At 36.8% G+C, this 19,605-nt stretch overlaps 1 protein-coding gene and 1 pseudogene across 4 annotated transcripts in view; one reads left to right on the top strand and one right to left on the bottom strand.

Moving 5' to 3' along the window:
- The window catches only part of DPYD (dihydropyrimidine dehydrogenase), a 981,230-nt gene that overhangs the window by 345,160 nt on the left and 616,465 nt on the right, over positions 1 to 19,605 (bottom strand). For all 4 annotated transcript variants that reach the window (XM_049875731.1, XM_049875734.1, XM_049875732.1 and 1 more), the window contains 2 exons: positions 13,945 to 14,013; positions 6,254 to 6,337 (listed from right to left, as the gene is read on the bottom strand). In XM_049875731.1, coding sequence (XP_049731688.1) covers positions 6,254 to 6,337; positions 13,945 to 14,013 — 153 coding nt within the window. The remainder of the gene's footprint in view (positions 1 to 6,253; positions 6,338 to 13,944; positions 14,014 to 19,605) is intronic.
- LOC126073340 (U6 snRNA-associated Sm-like protein LSm5) lies at positions 15,040 to 18,579 on the top strand (annotated as a pseudogene).

Below are 19,605 nucleotides of genomic sequence, written 5' to 3'. Positions count from 1 at the left end.
TGGTTTGCAAGGAGTGGTTGGTGGATTTGAACTGCCGATCTTTTGGTTAGCAGGCAAACACTTAACCACTGTGCCACCAGGGTGCCAATCTCTCAATTTCAAGTGAGAGTATTGCATAGTTTCCACATTTAAATCCTTTCACATATAGTATATTCTCCCTTTTCATAGAAAGTTTGGTTGATTGATAAGACATACCCAATTTATGAATTAGATGCCATTGGAAATAGAACTAGACAGATGATATATAGTTGGATAATTTCAGTTAAGAATGTATGAATTTCAGGCAGAAGGAATAGTAGCCTGCACAAAGGTACAAACACAGCACGAAGGTACAAACTCAGAAGTACACATGAGATTGTACTGGCTTATTCAGTTGACCAGAGATTTGGATATACCCAAATGACACTGTAGGAAATACTGGACAGAGCAACAGACAGAGTCAGTGACTGGGACACTAAGCCGTGGGCCTTGCTAGTTAGTGATGCTCGCTACCTTAGGCTAAGGCAAACTGGGCATTTTCTCTGTCCCCAGTTCCTCTTCTGTAAATAAGGGGATTAAATTGGACAATATTTCAGGCTCCTGTCAGTCCAAAAATTCTATACTATACTATGCCACATCATTGACTCAAGGCAAAGACCTTGTGTGAAAAAACGGACAAAGTTTAAAAAAAAAAATTATGTAGTTTCTAATGACAGAAAAAGAAAAATCAGATGAAGAGGATTAAGTGACTAGTATTGAGAAACTTTGTGGAACTGTCTTTTACTCTTCTTTCTTGCCATGTAGATGATAAAATAGGAGCCAAAAACAAGACAAGGCATCTTATCCCATATCACCACCCAACCTACCTTACCAGCTATTTTTCCTTTGGTAGCTAATGGTAGGTTTAAAGAAGTAAAGCCACTGCTGGCTGAAGAAGGCAGCTCAGAGCACTTCAATGTCAGGAACTCAGAGAGTCTGTAAAAATACTGGGTTGGTTTTAAAGGTTGAATCAGAAAAGACACATTCTGATCCAATCTGTGTATGAGAATGAACACCAATTCCTGTTCAAATGTTTGCTGACTCTTTACATGGACCAGGCACAGTGTTTTAGAAACCTTATTAAGCCTTAGTTTCTTATTCCTACATGGGAATGTAGGTCAAGTGTGGCCATATCATCCCATTATTCCAAGAAAAGTGAGAGTAGGCTTTTTCTGTCAAATCGACCTATTTTTAAAATATTGGTAGTAATTTCAAATTAAAAAAAAAAAGAACAAAACCAATCAACAACAATAACAAAAAGCTTTTTGAAGTCTACTCAGCCACAGCCAGAGTCTGATCATGGTTTAGAAGGGTCTGCAGGGTGAAAACAAAAAGCTTCAGTATAATTATAAAAGGACAAATGAGGGTTATTTAGTCAGTGCTGTAAGAACACTTAGCATTTAGGAAGAACAAAGTACATTAAAGAAGTGCCATTTTAGATAAGATTTAATAGAATTTATTACAGTTCAGTTATGTCTATAAAATATGTTGGAAATGGTTTACAGAGATTGCATGTAAACAACTTTAAACCTCAATGTTAAGGTATCAAAGAAGGTCCCCTGTTCCTACGAGACAGCACACCTTGGTAGTAGGTTCAGGTTTTGCTTATGTTTTTATGTTTAGAGAAACAGAATTTCAGAACTACAAAGAATGTCAGTGAACCTAATGCTGCATTTTTTTGTTGCTGTTGTTAATAATAATATTCGACACTAATATTGGAATAGATACTTGCTAGGAACTACCCCAGGTATGGAAACATTCGTGGTGCAGCAGTTAAGAGTTGGGCTGCTAACCAGAAGGTCATCAGTTTGAATCCACCAGATGCTCCTTGGAAACCCTATGGGGCAGTTTTACTCCGTCCTATGGGGTTGCTGAGTCGGAATCAACTCCATGGCAACAGGTTTGGTTTTTTTGGATCCTAGGTAGAAGGAACCCTAGTGGTGCAGTAAAGAGCTTGGCTGATAACCAAAACGTCGCCAGTTTGAATCCAACAGCTTTTCCTTGGAAACTATGCGGCGGTTCTACTCTGTTGTTTATGGTCACTATGTGTTGGAATTGACTCAACAGCAATCAGTGGGTTTGGTGTTTTGTTTTGTTTTTTCTGGTTTATCCTAGGTAAAAATAAAAATTATTTTTACATTCCTTATATTCAGGTTAATAGGCAGACCAGCTTTGTGAACTGGGACAAATAAGTCTAAGCTTTTTAAAAAAATCTGTTAAATGAGATAAAAATTAATTCAGAGGTTTATTCTGAGAAGGAAGATTAGTATAAATATACATATATATATGTATATATTTATATATATTTCAAATGTGGTAATATAACTCTGACTCTTTCAAATGGTTATAACCAAAACTGGAGCATATTTTCACCTTTGTTTGAACATCAAGGTTACTGGGGGTACCATTAGCTAAAACGATAAAATCTGATTGAAGAGTAGGCTTGGCGTATGAAAGGTCAAGGGTTCTGTCTGGGCCACGCTAAGTAAAAGAAGTCTATTAAACCAGTCAAAGACGTATTTGAACAATAGCTACGTAGAAATTCATTTGTCAATAAAGTCAAATATTCCAAAAATTAAGCAGCATATATTGATGTAAAAGCAATTAGGAATCACATAAGTAAACAGTAACTCCTACTCCTATGTATGTCAGGGAAAATGCTAAAATGTTTTTTAAAAAGAGTAGCAAAATATGCTTTACTGTTTATTTCTTTAGTAATTTTCTGTTATCAATGCTGGTTACAGATAGTTTGAAAATAACATATTAGCCTGCTAAATTATAATGTTAAGATCACAGAATATTAAAGCTGAAAAGGGGTTTAAACGTCTTCTAGTTTAAACCCTATATTTTAGAGATGGAAACTGATGGTTCAGGAGAGTAAGTGGCTTAATCAAGGTGACACAGACGGTTGACAAAAAGAAAACAGAATGAAATTGCCTTGAAACAATAAGGTTTAAGATTTTGTTTGAAGTTTCACTTTGCAGGAAATACACAATTCAAATTTCGAAGATCAGCTTGGGACTTTATTTTTATAAATTCTATATGTAAATATGATGTCTTTATGTTGTAGTGGTCCTTGGGTGGTGCAGTTTGTGCTCAGCTACTAATCAAAAGATTGGTGGTTTGAATCTACCCTGCAGCTCTGTGGAAAAAGTCCTGGCTATCTACTAGAGTAAATCATAGTCATTGAAAGCCCTATGGAACAATTGTAGTCTGACAAATGTGGGGTCACCATGAGTTAAAATCAACACGATGGCAACAGGTTTGGGTTTTTTGTTTGTTTTTTATGTTGTAGAGTAGAAGTTATGGCCTTCCCTTGTTCATAAATTTTATATAATTTTAGCCTATCTTGGAAACATTAGGAAACCCTGGTGGCGTAGAGGTTAGGAGCTACGGCTGCTAACCAAAAGGTCAGCAGTTTGGATCCTCCAGGTGCTCCTTGGAAACCCTAAGGGGCAGCTCTATTCTGTCCTTTAGGGTCACTATGAGTTGGAATCTTCTCAATGGCAGCTGGGTTTTTTTTTTTTTTTTGGTATGGAAACATTTAGAAAGAGATTAGAAATAAACACACACACACAATAAACACACACACACACACACGGCTAATTTCTGCTGATTCTACAAAAATGATCACTTAGGTACAAAGGCAGTATTTTTCATGTATTCAATATTTGTGAGAAAATATTTAGATAAGGGGGGAAAACTAGTGTTCAGAGAGAAAAGTACATTGTACTAACATCCCTTTAGTTACTATGGGTTTAAGGGTATATCAGCCACTTTTTATGCCTCTGGAACTCATAGGTAGTACATTATCCCAGGGTCCCTTTTGAAAAGCATGAAGTTCAGCAGACCTGAGCTGGAACCTCATTGTTGTATAGACTGAGCATTCTATTACGTGATGCTTCCTGGATGTGTTAGGTTTGTAAGCTTTTGCCTTTTTTTCCTTTATTTCTGTGAGATAAGGCTTGCAAGCAGAATTATGGCTTTTCTATGTGATAGTCAGGGAGCCCTGTTGGGGTTATTTTGTTTTTTTCTGTGTCATATTTGGAAAACCAGAGGTTCCCCATGTAACCTAATGGAAAAGTGCCCGCAATAAATTCTCTATTTAGTTCTTACTGGTATATTGTCATACCACAAATCGGTAGTGCCACATGCCTTTTTGGTGGTTTGCATTACCAGATCATATTTCTCAAAGTCAATACTACCAAGCAAAAGTTTAAAAACACTCAGTTAGTAAGCATGCATTCCAATACTGAAAACACATGCTGCAAAAAAATGAAAAAATAAAAATGTGATAACTAAAGGGTTAAATTCTGTCTAACTAATGTCAGTTTCTTTCATTCATAAATAAGCATTTATTAGGCTCTGGCAATGCAAAGAGCTCTTGCTTGCACGGAGAGGGCTTTTAACAAAAGGAATAAAATGTCACATTGTGATGGGAAAGAGGAACTGAAATGGCTCCTCAATGCCCCAAGGCTGAGTACAAATTCCCCATCCCACCAATTCACAAGCGTTCAGGACTCTGAACCTTATGGAAGGAGGAAGAAAAAGCAATGCAGACAGGGGACAGAGAAAGAGAAAGAGAAAATAGAGGAAAAGACAAACATGCCCCAGATGTATTTGTGCTCACTCCAAATAATCAGTTATAGTAAAACATTTTTTTAACCCACAAATATTCTTTCTTCCCGTCATTTAAAATACTGAACATTCATGTATCTTGAGGCAGAGTGATCATTTTAAAAAATATTGGAGCAAAATGATTATGTTAGCTTTATTGTTCAAATATATAAATTATAAAAATACAATTCAAAGGAAGCTTCCTAAAGGAATATTAAAATGCATCCTTTTCTAAGTAAGCAGTCAATAGATTCAAATTTTCAATAGCTGTTTTAATTTGTATAACTGAAAAGTATTTTGGTTCTGAGTTTCAGAGACTGTGAAAGGGGTACAGGGTGAACTTCCACTCAAGCTGGGAAGAGGGTATTACACCTCAGGCCCTTTGCTCCCTGTATCCTTTTAGGAGCCTTCCTCCTTTCAATCAAGTTACACATCTCAACGTACCTACTAATATCTAATCACTTAACTCTTAAAAGTCAATGATTCCATTTACTGATTCCCTCCCCCCACTTCCTACACAGAGTAATTTCAAGGCTTAGTTCTGTTACCACACATACTGATCTTCTGGGTGGCTTGTGAGTAGAAGAGAATATACCTTTTTCCCTTTTGCTGCTACATAAGAATGGTATCTTCCTAATTCACGAATCTATTCTGAATGTTAATTAAATATTTACAAGGCACTTTACAATTCTCCCTGAATGCAAATATGAAAATAGCAACCTATGTTCATTTGACTAAGCAGAAATTATTGTCCTCCCAAATTAAGTGCCACTGAGTTTAATTCACACCAAGACAATGACTTCAAAGAAGAAGAAGAAGAAAAAAAACCTGGGCACCTACTATGTTCAAGGCCCTGTGCCATATGCGCAGGTACAAGCAAACTTTCCGGGACTAGAAAATCTATCATAAATTACATTTTGTATCATTTCATTCACACCATTTTCATCTGGCGTAGGAAAGATAAATTAAATGCAAAACACTTACCTTTTTAACGTTAAGCTTTTACATCACATACAACACTAACTAGTTACATAAAAATCTAGTATTTTTGACAAATTAACATATTTTTCACATTTTATGCATTAGGTTTTTTAAAGTATTTTAGCATGAAGTTTCCACTTATTGTATCCAAAAATAAAAATAGCATCAAAGTCTTTTTGCAACTCCCCAAACACAGGTAGGGAATAATGATCATATGCTAAACAATGTAAAATGCAATTTGTGCTGTGCCCCATTTACCACAAAATCACCACGAACAATGCATTTTGTACAGTGTATTGCTCCAGGGAAACTGGATCAGCATCAGGAATGAATAAAGAACGCTGCATTCGAAATCAGCCAATTCTGCTTCAGCACTTTAAAAAACTCTTTGTTATGATATTACTTCCTGTCAAGCACATAATGTGATATTTTCCTCAGTAAAACTAAACAGTTGCTGTAATTTCAGCTTCTCTCATTTTCCACTTTTTAAGCAGTAAATATTTAAACAATGCAGACCTGAGAGTCTCAAACCAGTCATCTGATCCACCTGTCTCCTTGCTAATGTATAGTAAACCATTCAGGCAGGAGCCTGTCATGTCACATAAACAAACATGGGGGCAGCAGTAAAGGTTCTTACCTGTCCACAAGCCAGGCCCATTCCTCTTTCTCCCATGCCATGTGGACATGATAAATTTAACTCCAGGGCATCTGCTCCAGAGTGCTTTAAGATATGGAGAGAAAAATGAAAGAAAAGGCAAACCTTTATTTGTATTCTGGCACACTTTCACCATTGATAATTCAACAAAGGTCATGTTTGTCAGACTTTATTCTGCTTTCTGCATCACGGTTATCTTGAGAGATACATTCTGATTCTCTCAACTGAAGGGATGTATAACATCAACAACAGTCTCTAATATTTATTGAATGTTTGAAAGGTGCCATACACTGCTCTAAGTGCTTTATATTTTTTATCTCTAATTCTCATAATCCTTATGGAATTAATGACACCAATTTTACAGATAAGGAAACCAAAGCATACGGAGGTTAAATGACAAGACTGATTAATAAGTGACAGAGTAGAGATTTTTACTCAGGTCTGTTTGACACTACATTTATTCTGCCCTAGACAGTGTCTATATTTTACAGAAACAACTCTTACTAATCCCGGATAATTGGTGCTGGGGTAGCTGTGCAAAGAAAAATGAAGTAGGCTAGCTAGAATGAATAAGAGTAAAAATTAAAATGTTTTTAGCTGAAAATCAATTTTATTGTATTCAAAAAGATACCATACTAAGAAACATGAACAGATAGTTTTGCCTTACTTTAATCATTAAAAAAAATTCTTTTAATTTAACTTACTGTTTGTTTACAAAAGATCCTTAAAAAATGAACAAAGTAGTTCATTCTAAGTATTATTGGATCCTTGGAGAATCTCAGAATCCTTGGGGAGCCCTTTATGAAAAACTTTAACAATAAGCAAAACACTTTTTATAGTTTAATATAGTAATTTGAAGGATGGGGAATAAACTAAACCATTCAAATTTATACTCTTTTACCCAATTCTAAAAGTTCTCCAATGCTGTTGATAAAGGGTTAACCCAACCACCATAGGCCTAATCACAAAAGGCCAACTTATTTGTCAGATTCTGAAAAGCCTGAAACAATAGAAAACTACATCAAAGAAGTGGCACAAAGTGCTCTAACCGGTTCAATGGACAGAAGGTGCGCTACCAAAACTAAATAACAATTTACGCCAGGAATCAAGTTAAAGATCTATCCAATATCATACATGGCCCACATAACAAATAAAAACAACCATCACATGACAGACCCAGGACCCTGAGTCAAGAGACTCATTGTTAGCAAAGAAAAACAAGAAAAGGCCACCCAATTATGATATTAGTTCTTTGTCTTTGTTGTAACCTATCATAGACTGCAAGTAATTTATTTGCAATGAATCAGTACCTGTCAAAATTGTATAAAAGGCACTTACAGATTGCACTTCTTTGGAATTTGGTCTGGTTTATGGCCTGAGTGCTTGCAACCCATTTCTCATTTTGTTTTCTGTTATGTCACAATAAATATCTCTTTGTTGCAGAAGGGTTTGGAGAAAGTTTCTCTACAGCACATGCTAAAAGCTTCAATCAGTTTCCATAATATAATGTGCCTATTTACATTACTGGGGCCCTGGTGGTGCAGTGGTTAAGGGTTTGGCTGCTAAACAAAAAGTCAGCAGTTTGAATCCACCAGCCACTCCTTGAGAACCCTATGGGGCAGTTCTACTCTGTCCTTTAGGGTCCCTAAGAGTCAGAATCAACTCAACAGCAATGGGTTTGGTTTATCACATTATAAAAGGCTTTTTTAAAAAGTTCACTTTTTTCCTTAACCTTCCAGCCCTTTCTTTAGGCCAACAGCTATTTCTTCAACGTTTCTCCTTTCTTCCTAACTGTTCAAGATTTTAGCTGATTTTTTCCTGCCTAATGAATTTTAAGTAGGATCTCAACAAACTTACGATCTCAAATTAGCTATTTCTCAGGTGACTTTCTTACCCATCTTTATTCATTAGTGAGTCTACTTTTTCTTCTGCACATTCGTGAAAGATCATTTGATCATTCAGCCTGTTTTCTAACATCATCTCATTACGGCTTTTGCTTCCCTAATTCAATTTTAAAATGCTTCATGTTATTTGAAAATTACCATATATCATGCTATTTTCTCCTGTTGCTTTGGCAGTGAGCATTAGCAAAGCACAACCTGCTGATTCGGAGTTCCAATCCTAGGTCTGCTAAGGAATTTGAGGTGCTTTGGGTTGTCTTTGTCTCCTTCTCCTCATGTGTAAACTATATATAATGCAAGCTGTCTCAAAACCAGGTTATGTGATAATAATCAGCTTAATTATAAGATTGTAAACTGCAATGATACACATTATTTATTATTTACTTCAAATATTTCCTTTAGGTTTCTTTATTTAGCTGAAATGCAGCAATCAGTAGCAAATCAATTCAACATTTTGTATTAAATAAGCTTTAGGTGGTACTTGTTCATAAATTTACCTTACAAATTAAAAAAAACAAAAACCTGTTGCTGTTGAATCAATTGCAACTCATAGCCACCCTATAGGACAGAGTAGAGCTGCTTCACAGGGTTTGCAGGGCTGTAAATCTTTATGGAAGTCGACTGCCACATCTTTCTCATGTGGAGTGGCTGGCTGGTGGGTCTGAAACACCAACGTTTTGGTTTGCAGCTGAGTGCTTAACCACTGCACTACCAGGGCTTACAAATAGACACATATATTTCATAAAATGCAAGTGCAAACTTATAATTAGTTATTTTAATAGATAATAGTAACTAATACTTATCGAGCACTTAAAACATGTCAGGCACTTTACTAGGTCCTTTATACGTTTTCTCTTCTTTAATCCTCAGAATTCTATGAGGTAAGAAATAGTATTATTCCCATTTTACAAATGATAAAACTGAGGCACAAAGAGTTAAAGTGACTTGCCCAAGGTTCCACAAGTTGTAAATGAGAGTAAGGTCTCAAACTCAAGAATTTTGAATCCAGAAACTGAGTTCATGGCCAATATTATAATTTATTAGAAATTACTTATTCCATGGCTGGAGTTGGTATAGTGTATTAAGAAAGACGAAACAACTTGGCAACCCTAAAGCTTCTAAACTTGAAGTAAAAAATTAAAACATTTTAAAACTCCTCTCCAATATGTTTTTCAGTGATTTGATTATTAAAAATTTCCCAAAATTATACATTATAAACACCCACCAAACACACCTGGAAAAGCCTCTGAAATGGGCATCTAAGCCTCAAAAGCTGATATAATCCGGCTCAAGGTACGTCAAGAGATTGGGAACATTCATTTGGCCTCTGCGTGAATATTCCCATCTCAGGAGGCACACCACCTTAAAAGGCAGCTAAAGACACCCTTCAAACCTGGAAGTGAACCCACTCCCAGAGATCAGCTTTCAGCCAAACAATAGACAGGCTATCTAAGTGAACGGTAACACCCATGAGAACGTTCTCCACATGAGACCAAACAGGGAGCATTTGCCCAAAAACAAAGTTCAGAAGGCCAGAGGGGCAGGAAAGATAGGCAAATGGAATCAGGAACCCAGGCAGGAAGGGAAGAGAGTGCTGTCAAATTGAGGGGACTGCAACCAATGTCATGAAACAAAATGTGTAGAAATTGTTGAATGAGAAACTAATTTGCTCTGTAAAATTTTCACCCAAACCACATAAAAATGTTCAAAAAAAAAGGGCAGTTAATTCCATTTCCAAGCAACTATAACCATTCAAAAAGCTTTAATTGCTGAATTAGCGTGAAATGTTAAATTAACTGAAAGTGGGCATGCATTCTGATTCCTGTTAGTTACAAGTTTTTTAATCATTTAGCCAAGAGTTTATTCTATCTCACCTAAATGATTGTGAAATAAAGCAGCTTGGTTAAGGCAGTGAAATAGAAAATATTGCTGTTTCTAATTTTGTATATTATCTATTTATCATTCATTTACCTATATGATGTAGTGTGTATGTGTTAACAGCATGGGCTCTGGAGCCAGATTTAATGGGTTGGAATTCTACCTTTACCACATACTGGCTGTATAAACTTGGGCACATTATTTAGCAACTTTTTGTCTCAGTTATCTCATGTTTTAAAAAATGGAAAACAATGGTACTAACTCACAGGTTTGTTGTTGTAAAGTCTAAATAAATTTAAGTAAATGACTTAAAACTGTGACTAAAAAAACAAAAAAACCCAAACCCATTGCTGTCGTGTTGATTCCAATTCATAGTGACCCTATAGGACAGAGTAGAACTGGCCCATAGAGTTTCCAACGATTGCCTGGTGGATTTGAACTGCTGGCCTCTTCGTTAGCAACCATAGCATATAACCACTACACCACCAAGGTTTTCAAAACTGTGACTGAAATATAGTAAATACTATGTAAGTAATTTCTGACTGTCTATCTATCTGATCTATCATCTCTTCCAACTTGTCCTTCCTCTGTCTTAATTTGAAAAGAATTATGGTAACTCACTTTGCATTACCTTACCTATACTTCTAGGGGAAAAAGAAAAGTAAAAGACAAACAAGAGAAAACTATTCTGAATAACTCTTGGAGCATTGGTAATGGTACAGTTTCTAAAACTCTCTGAATCATTTTATAAAAACTTTCAGAGAAACTAGGGTAGCAACACCTAAAGCACAATTAAAAAAAAAAAAGGGTACCAAATGTAACCCCATGTACAATATGCATGACAAAACTAGGTGACAAAGCTCTTACTCTTTCTATTCTCCTTTCTCTACCTCTCCCTTCCTTTGTTTTTCTTCCTGGTCAACGCACTCCTAATGTCATTGAGCAGGTCAGGGCAAGGAAGGTGCCATGGATTGAACTGCATCCCCCCAAAATGTCTCTCAACTTGGCTAGGTAATGATTCCCAGTGTGGTGTGATTCTCCACCATTTTGTCATCTGATGTGATTTCCTTATGTGTTGTAAATCCTTGTCTCCATGATGTTGATGAGATGGGATTAGCAGTAGTCATGTAAACTCAATCTACAAGATTAATCTACAATTTAAACCAATCACTTTTGAGATATAAAAGAGAGAAGCTAGCAGAGAGACAGATGGACCTCATACCACCAAGAAAGCAGCACCAGGAGTAGAGTTCATCATTTGGACCTGGGCTCCCTGTGCAGAGAAGCTCCTAGAACCAGAGAAGATTCATGACAAGGTCCTTCCTCCAGAGCCGAGAGAGAGAGAAAGCCGTTCCCTGGAGCTGGCTCCCTGAATTTGGACTTGTAGCCTACTAGACTGTGAGAGAATAAATTTCTCTTTGTTAAAGCCATCCACCTGAGGTATTTCTGTTATAGTAGCATTAGATGACTAAAACAGCAGGTTACTGTGAGGATTTGAGGGGGGACTGCTCTGTTCATGTTCTTGAACAACTGGATCTGTTCTGCTGTTGTACATGTGTCATTTCTGTTTTCAGGTATAATAGTAAAAAGCCAGTAGCAGGTTTCTTCAACTTTCTATTATATAACTCAAGAATAAATCTGCTATCAGGACTAATGAATCTAAATTATACACATCATGATATCAAGTCATTTGCTGAACTTAAAAATATTTGTATGCTAGAGTTGCTGGTGTGATATCTCTAATTTCTCACATCTTATTATCACCATTCCCCAAAGAAATGTACATTTTAAGTGGAATACTAACTTTGCCTTGAATAGTTTTGTTTTTGTTCATTTTTAGGTAGGCCGTTCCATTGTAAAAGGTTCCCAGGTGGTATAAAAGGCTTGTGCTCAACTATTAACCTAAAGCTTGGTGGTTCAAACGCACCAGCAGTGCCACAGAAGAAAGGCATGGCGCTCTGACTTCATAAAGATTACAGCCAAGAAAACCCTATGGAAAGTTCTTCTCTGTGACTACATGGGGTTGCCATGAGTCAGAATCGTCAATGGGTTTGGTTTTTTGGGTTTTTTTTCCATCACAAAGAAATGTGTTTTAATCTGTTTTGAAGCATATTTTCATAAAAATAAAACCAAATACCAACTCTACAAAGCTTTCTTGGGTGCTTACCACAGTGAGCTGTAACGGAACCACACTGCCTAACACTGCCTTCCAGGGGACGTGAAGGCCTACAGGTATTTCCTTCATGTGATGCCACCAGGCTGGTCCAGTCTTAAGATTATAGAGAAGATTTTTTTGAATTCATACCATCTATTTTATATATATATTTTTTATTTTATACTTGACCTTCTTTATGTATGGATTGATCTCCTGTGGAGAGATTTCACAGACTGTTTTAACTGAATGGAAGGCACACCTTTTCCTTTTGTTTCTTCATTTAAAATTTTTTTTTGCTACAGTGCTTAACCAAAACACCAAACCCATTGCCATGGAGTCAATTCCAACTCATAGCGACCCTAGAGGACAAAAGTAGAACTGCCCCATAGGGTTTCCAAGACTGTAAATCTTTAAAGAAGCAGACTGCCACATCTTTCTCCCAGGAAGCAGCTGGTGAGTTCCAACCACTGACCTTTCACATAGCAGCCCAGGGCTCTAATCACATGTGTTATTAAATAAAGCTACAATTAAAGAAATACATATGGACTGTGAAAAATGTCTTTTAGTTGGCTAGTATTTTATAATTAGAGGCTTTTGACTTTTTAGACGTAAATGCACTTATTTAAAAATTAATGCCCATTACTTCAGGAAATAATTTTTAAAAGTATTTTATCCTTATGAAAAAGCAAGGAAGCAAGCAGCGTGATAAAGTCATTCATCACAGTCAGCTGAAAATTGGCAAAGCTCATGCCAAGCACGGACTCTGTGGAAGATTTCATGGTCAATTAGGTAAATACATGTATAAAATGGACGCAGCACCAGAGATCACGGAGCCAATTACTGAGCATGTTTAATTTCACCCCCCTAAGCCCAGAAGTAATTTTTTTCCCTCACAGTTGTAAGAGAACCAAATAAAATGTACAATAAACATTTTTGAACATTATGGAAAGCTTTATAATATTATTAAAAAAATTTTTTTTATATAATATTTTATAATGTAGAGTCAATTAGATCATAAGTATTGCCAGATTTAGTCTTCAATATTTTGGAGATGTTTTCAAGAAACCCCAGCTAAGGCTGTCTAGAGTATTTGCCATGACAACATGATGGACATAAATGTACAGTTTTAAGTATGTATTTTTTCTATTTTGAAGTAAAAATTTGAGGCATATGATTAGTTGCTTGCATTTGTGCAAGATTCAATTTAAATTATAGAAAACCTGCTGACTAGTGTTCCATTCAGGAGCATTCTGTCTTGACATTTTATGCATGTCTGTATTCAAACTAGAATAGTATTAAATGAACCTTTTATATTTTAAATATTCAAGAGTTTTATATTCAAAATTTCTCCTCTCACTGTCAAACTAGTTTGCCTTAAGGCAAGGTAAGATCAAGTTAGACTCTCAAAGGTAGAATTAAATTTTATCATGGCATTCATCATAATATACAGTTTGCTTAAAATGCAAATAAAGAGTATACAGATTCAGAGAATAAAGGATTTTTAGGTACTGTGTGAAATCCAAGGGACCACTTTTACAGAAGAGATTCCTTTTAAATTTACATTTCCATCCTTTTAATGAAAACACAGGGTAAACAAATTATAATAGAAATGTTTTAAGTTACCATTTTTCAATTCAATTTTACTTCTACTGCATTATTTTTCATGGCAGCTCTTTATTTAAAACTAATAAAAATAGGAGAGAGGAAATAAAATGAATATGTACTAAAGGAAACATTACCTCAGCCATTTTGGAGAGCTCCATCCAGTCATTTTTGTTGTAACTGCACATGATGCTAGCAATCACGATCTTTAAAAAGAAAAAAAAATAAATAAATAAAGGAAATAAGTTCAAGGAATTGTGCTATTGTAAAAAGAAAGAAGATATATTAATATTTACATACATAAAAGGTAAGCTATATTATAAAATTTAGAGTTCAAACTGTTGAAAGATAAATCATTAGAAAAGAGCAAGCAAGGTATTATAGTGAAACAGAGGAACAGGTTTGGGTTTCAGCCTTATGTTAGAGATTTTCTCATTTACTACCTTTGATTATTGAGCTTATTATTGACCTTTTTTGATCCTCCAGTTTCTTCTTTTGGGGACCCGGCGGTACAGTGGTTAAGAGCTGCTAACCAAAAGGTGGCAGTTTAAATTCACCAGCTGCTCCTTGGAAACTCTGGGGCAGTTCTACTCTGTCCTATAGTGTTGCTATGAGTTGAAATCGACTTGACGGCAACGAGTTTCTTTCTCCTTTTTAAAATGGAGATAATAATACTGACTTTGTCATTCTCAGGAAGCTGTAGTGAGAATCACATGCATTTGTGTATGTATACAGGGTTATCTAAATTATACAGTTCCATAGACATGTTTATAATTGCTGGTATAACAAAAAGTTTCAAATATGGAAGAGAAATAAATCAGTGTCTCATTCAGTCATAGCTTATTATACTATGGATGATAATACCTTACATTTTAATAGTACACTATAGTTTTAAGTTGTATTTAATACTGATTATTTAACTATCATTTTACAGTAACCCGACACTGGTGGCTATATAGAGTAGTAATAACTAGTACCAGCTCTAAAGCCCTAGAATGCCCAGGTTGTTGTTGTTAGGTGCCGGCAAGTCAGTTCTGAATCATAGTGACACTATGTACCACAGAACGGAATGCTGCCTCATCCTGTGCCACGCTCACAATCATTGTTTCGCTTGAGCTCATCGTTGCAGCCACTGTGTCAGTTTATCTTGTTGCGGGTCTTCCTCTTTTTCACTGACCCTGTACTTTACCAAGCATGGTGACCTCCTCCAGGGACTGATCCCACCTGATGACATGTCCAAAGTATGTAAGACACAGTCATGCCATTCGTGCTTCTAAGGAGCATTCTGGTTGTACTTCTTCCAAGACAGATTTATTCATTCTTTTGGCAGTCCATGGTATAATCATTATTCTTCACCAACACCACCATTCAAAGGAGTCAACTCTTCTTCGGTCTTCCTTATTCATTGTCCAGCTTTCACATGCATATGATGTGACTGAAAATACCATGGCTTGGGTCAGGAGCACCTTAGTCTTCAAGGTGACATCTTTGCTTTTCAACACTTTGAAGAGGTCCTTTGCAGCAGATTTGCCCAATGCAATGCATCTTTTGACTTCTCGACTGCTGCTTCCATGGCTGTTGATTGTGGATCCAAGCAAAATGAACTCCTTGACAACTTCAATCTTTTCTCCATTTCTCATGATGTTCCTTAATTGATCCAGTTGTGAGGATTTTTGTCTTCTTTATGTTGAAGGCTGTGGTCTTTGATCTTTATAAGTAAGTGCATCTAGTCCTCTTCACTTTCAGCAAGCCAGGTTGTGTCATCTGCATAACACAGGTTGTTAATAAGTCTTCCTCCAATCCTGATGCCCTGTTCTTTTTCACATAGTTCAGCTTCTCGTATTATTTGCTCAGCATACAGATTGAATAGGTATAGTGAAAGGATACAACCCTGACACACACCTTCCTGACTTTAAACCATGTAGTATCCCCTTCTGTCTGAATAACTGCCTCTTGATCTATGTATAGGTTCCTCATAAGCACAATTAAGTGTTCTGAAATTCTCATTCTTCACAATGTTATCCATAATTTGTTACGATTCACACAGTCAAATGCCTTTGCATAGTCAATAGAACATAGATAACATCCTTCTGGTGTTCTTTCAGCCAGGATCCATCTGACATCAACAATGATATCCCTGGTTTCACATCCTCTTCTGAATCCAGCCTGAATTTCTGGCAGTTCCCTCTTGATACAGTGCTGCAGCTACTTTTGAATGATCTTCAGCAAAATTTTGCTTGCATATGATATTAATGATATTGTTTGATAATTTCCACATTCGGTTGGATCACCTTTCTTGATAATAGGCACAAATATGGGTCTCTTGCATTGAGTTGGCCAGGTAGCTGTCTTCCAAATTTCTTGGCATAGACCATAGACGAGTGAGCACTTCCAGTGCAGCATCCATTTATTGAAACATCTCAATTGATATTCCATCAATTCCTGGAGGCTTGTTTTTCACCAACGCCTTCAGTGCAGGTTGAACTTCTTCCTTCAATACCATCAGTTCCCGATCATATGCTACCTCTTGAAATGGTTGAACATCAATCAATTCTTTTTGGTATAATGACCCCCTGTATTCCTTCCATCTTCTTTTTATGCTTCCTGTGTTGCTTAATATTTTCCACATAGAATCCTTCACTATTGCAACTTGAGGCTTGAATTTTTTCTTCAGGTTAAGAAATGCTAAGCATGTTCTTTCCTTTTGGTTTTCTATCTCTAGCTCTTTGCACATGTCATTATAATACTTTGTCTTCTAGAGCCGCCCTTTAAAATCTTCTGTTCAGTTCTTTTACTTCATCATTTCTTCCTTTTGCTTTAGCTGCTCAATGTTCAATAGCAAGTTTCAGAGTCTCTTCTGACATCCATTTTGGCCTTTTCTTTCTTTCCCATCTGTTCAGTGGCCTCTTGCTTTCTTCATGTATGATGTCCTTGGTGTCATTCCAGAACTCGTCTGGTCTTCAGTCATTAGTGTTCAGTGTGCAAAATCTATTCTTGAGATGGTCTCTAAATTCAGATGGGATATACTCCAGGTCTTACTTTGGCTCTTGCCGACTTGTTCGAATTTTCTTCAGTTTCAACTGCAACTTGCATATGAGTAGTTGATGGTCTGTTCCACAGTTTCATCTTCATCTGAAAACTCAGCTGAAACCTGTCTGCCATGGGTGATCCTGTTGCTATCTGAATACTGGTGGCATAGCTTCCAGCACCACAGCAACACACAAGCCCCCATGGTACAACAAGCTGACAGACACGTGAAGGATGCCCAGGTTAGAACTTTGATTTACCACCCACTGTATAACCCTGGGCCAGGTACTTAGTTTTCTCATTGATATAATACAGATACAACTACTACCTACTGAGAAAAGTAATAATAGATTGCCAAGACTTATATGACGTCCCTCTGTGGCACAAACAGTTAAGTGCTCATCTACTAGTCGATAGGTTGGCAGTTCAAACTCACTCACTGATGCTTCAGAAGACAACCTGGCAATCTGTTTCTGAAACATCACAGCCTTGAAAACCCTATGGAGCAGTTGTACTCTGCACACATAGGGTTGCATGAGTCGGAATCAATTCAACGGCAACTAACAAGACATGCAGCTTTTACAGTTTGCTAGGTTCTGTTTTAAGTTATTTTATTAACTTATTTAATCATTATTCTTCCTACTTTATAGATGAGGATGCTGAGGCACTGAGATGTTAATGTCATACGTAATAAGGAGCACAGCCAGGACTCAGACTAGTTTGACTAGAGATTTTGTGATTTTAACCACTGTGTTGGGAACTATGGTGGTGTAGTGGTAAAGAGCTATGGCTGCTAACCAAAAGGTTGGCAGTTCAAATCCACCAGGTGGCTCTTTGGAAACCCTATGGGGCAGTTCTACTCTACCCTATAGGGTAGCTATGAATCAGAATCAACTCGGCGGCAATGGGTCTGGTCTGGATTGTTAAAATAAAAGCCATATTAAGCCAATAACAGAAATTGATTGAAGTTTATTGAATATACAATTTGTAAATCAGAGTTACACTTTGACAAATCCGTTAAATCAAACCCATTGCCATCCAGTTCGATTCCGACTCATAGCAATCCTATAGGGCAGGGTAGAATTGCCCCATGTTTCCAAGACTGTAATCTTTACAGAAAAAGACTGTCGCATCTTTCTCCTGAGGAGGGGCTGGTGGGTTCGACCAAAGACCTTTTGGTTAGCCACCGAGCCCTTGACCATTGTGCCACCAGGGCTCCTTCACAGTTTGATTAAATAGAAAAACCAAACCTGTTGCCATCGAGTTGATTCCACCTCACAGCAACATTTTGACTAGAGAGTCAAAAATTCTTCCAGAGACTAGTATACTCCACTCCATCAACACTATCATAGAAATAAACAGGGCCAGAACAGGGTTTATATAATAACAATTTACACTAAAACACAGTTTCTAGTTTGATCTTGGATTTCTGTTCCTCAGAAATGATGGCAGAGCACTTCCGGCATAAACGTGGCAGCTAACACTGCCAGCAACCCATTGCAGCTGCTGCCACTAAAGCTTGTGGACAAGTGCAAAGGATAGAGAATTCACATTGTGATGAGAATGATAAGTAAATTGTTGGCATGCTTCTAGGTTTCGATGGCTCTGTCAATATGGCACTGGAAGACGTCACTGAGTTTGAAGTCACACCAGAAGGAAGAAGGATTACTAAATTAGATCGGATTTTGCTAAATGGAAGTAATATAATAATGCTGGTTCCTGGAGGAGAAGGATCTGAAGTATGAGTGAATTTTCTTGACTTATGCTAGCTTCTCTTTTGTCTTATAACGGCAACAAAATTAATTCTTTTTAACTTTTTATTCTTGAGATTCTATAACATTGTTTCCCGTTAAAGGGAAATGCTTTGAAGATGTATTGTAAATGTCAATTTTTGTAAGTTAAGCATGATTATCTTGGGGAAAAAAGTAAAGAATTTACTGCTTGAAGGCTAAAATAAAGGTGTTTTTGGTTAAAAAAAAAAAAAAATGATGGCACATAGATAATTCTTTAAAAGGGCCCAATGCCTAAGACAAAATAGTATTATTGAGCTGCTTACCAGGCTTTTGTCTGACATAAAGGTGACTTTAGGAAACCAGTTTCTTCAAGGCTGAATACTCAAGGTTCAAAAGGACACCTAGGGCAATTGGCCTAGGTGGGTCATCCCAACTCCATGGAGCCCAGAAATCTAGTTTTCAGGAGAATTAAAGCAGTTTCTCAATGTTCTACTGGCCCAAACTAAGCACATATCAATAATTATTTTTTATTTTTATTGTTGTTGTTAGGTGCCCTCCAGTCAGTTCTGACTCATAGTGACCCTGGGTACAACAGAACAAAATACTGCCCTGTCCTGTGCCATCCTTGCAATCGTTAATATACTTGATCCCATTGTTGCAGCCACTATGTCAATTCATCTTGTTAAGGGTCTTCTTATTTTTGCTGACCCTCTACTTTACCAAGCATGATGTCCTCCTCCAGGGACTGATCCCTCCTGATAATACGTCTAAAGTACGTGAGACGAAGGCTCGCAATCCTCGCTTCTAAAGAGCCTTCTGGCTGTACTTCTTCCAAGATAAATTTTTTCTTCCTTCTGGCAGTCCATTCAATATTCTTTGCCAGCCATAATTTAAAGGAATCAATTTTTCTTTGGTCTTCCTTATTTGCTGTCTGTTTATGAGGCGATAGAAAATACCATGACTTAGGTAAGGGGCACCTTAGTCCTCAAGGTAACATCTTTGCTTTTGAACACTTTAAAGAGGTCATTTGCAGCACAT

Source organism: Elephas maximus, chromosome 3 (genome assembly GCF_024166365.1).
Source record: "Elephas maximus indicus isolate mEleMax1 chromosome 3, mEleMax1 primary haplotype, whole genome shotgun sequence".
NCBI lineage: Eukaryota > Metazoa > Chordata > Mammalia > Proboscidea > Elephantidae > Elephas > Elephas maximus.
Note: the sequence above shows the minus strand (reverse complement) of the source record. Positions and strands in the feature narration are given on the sequence as shown.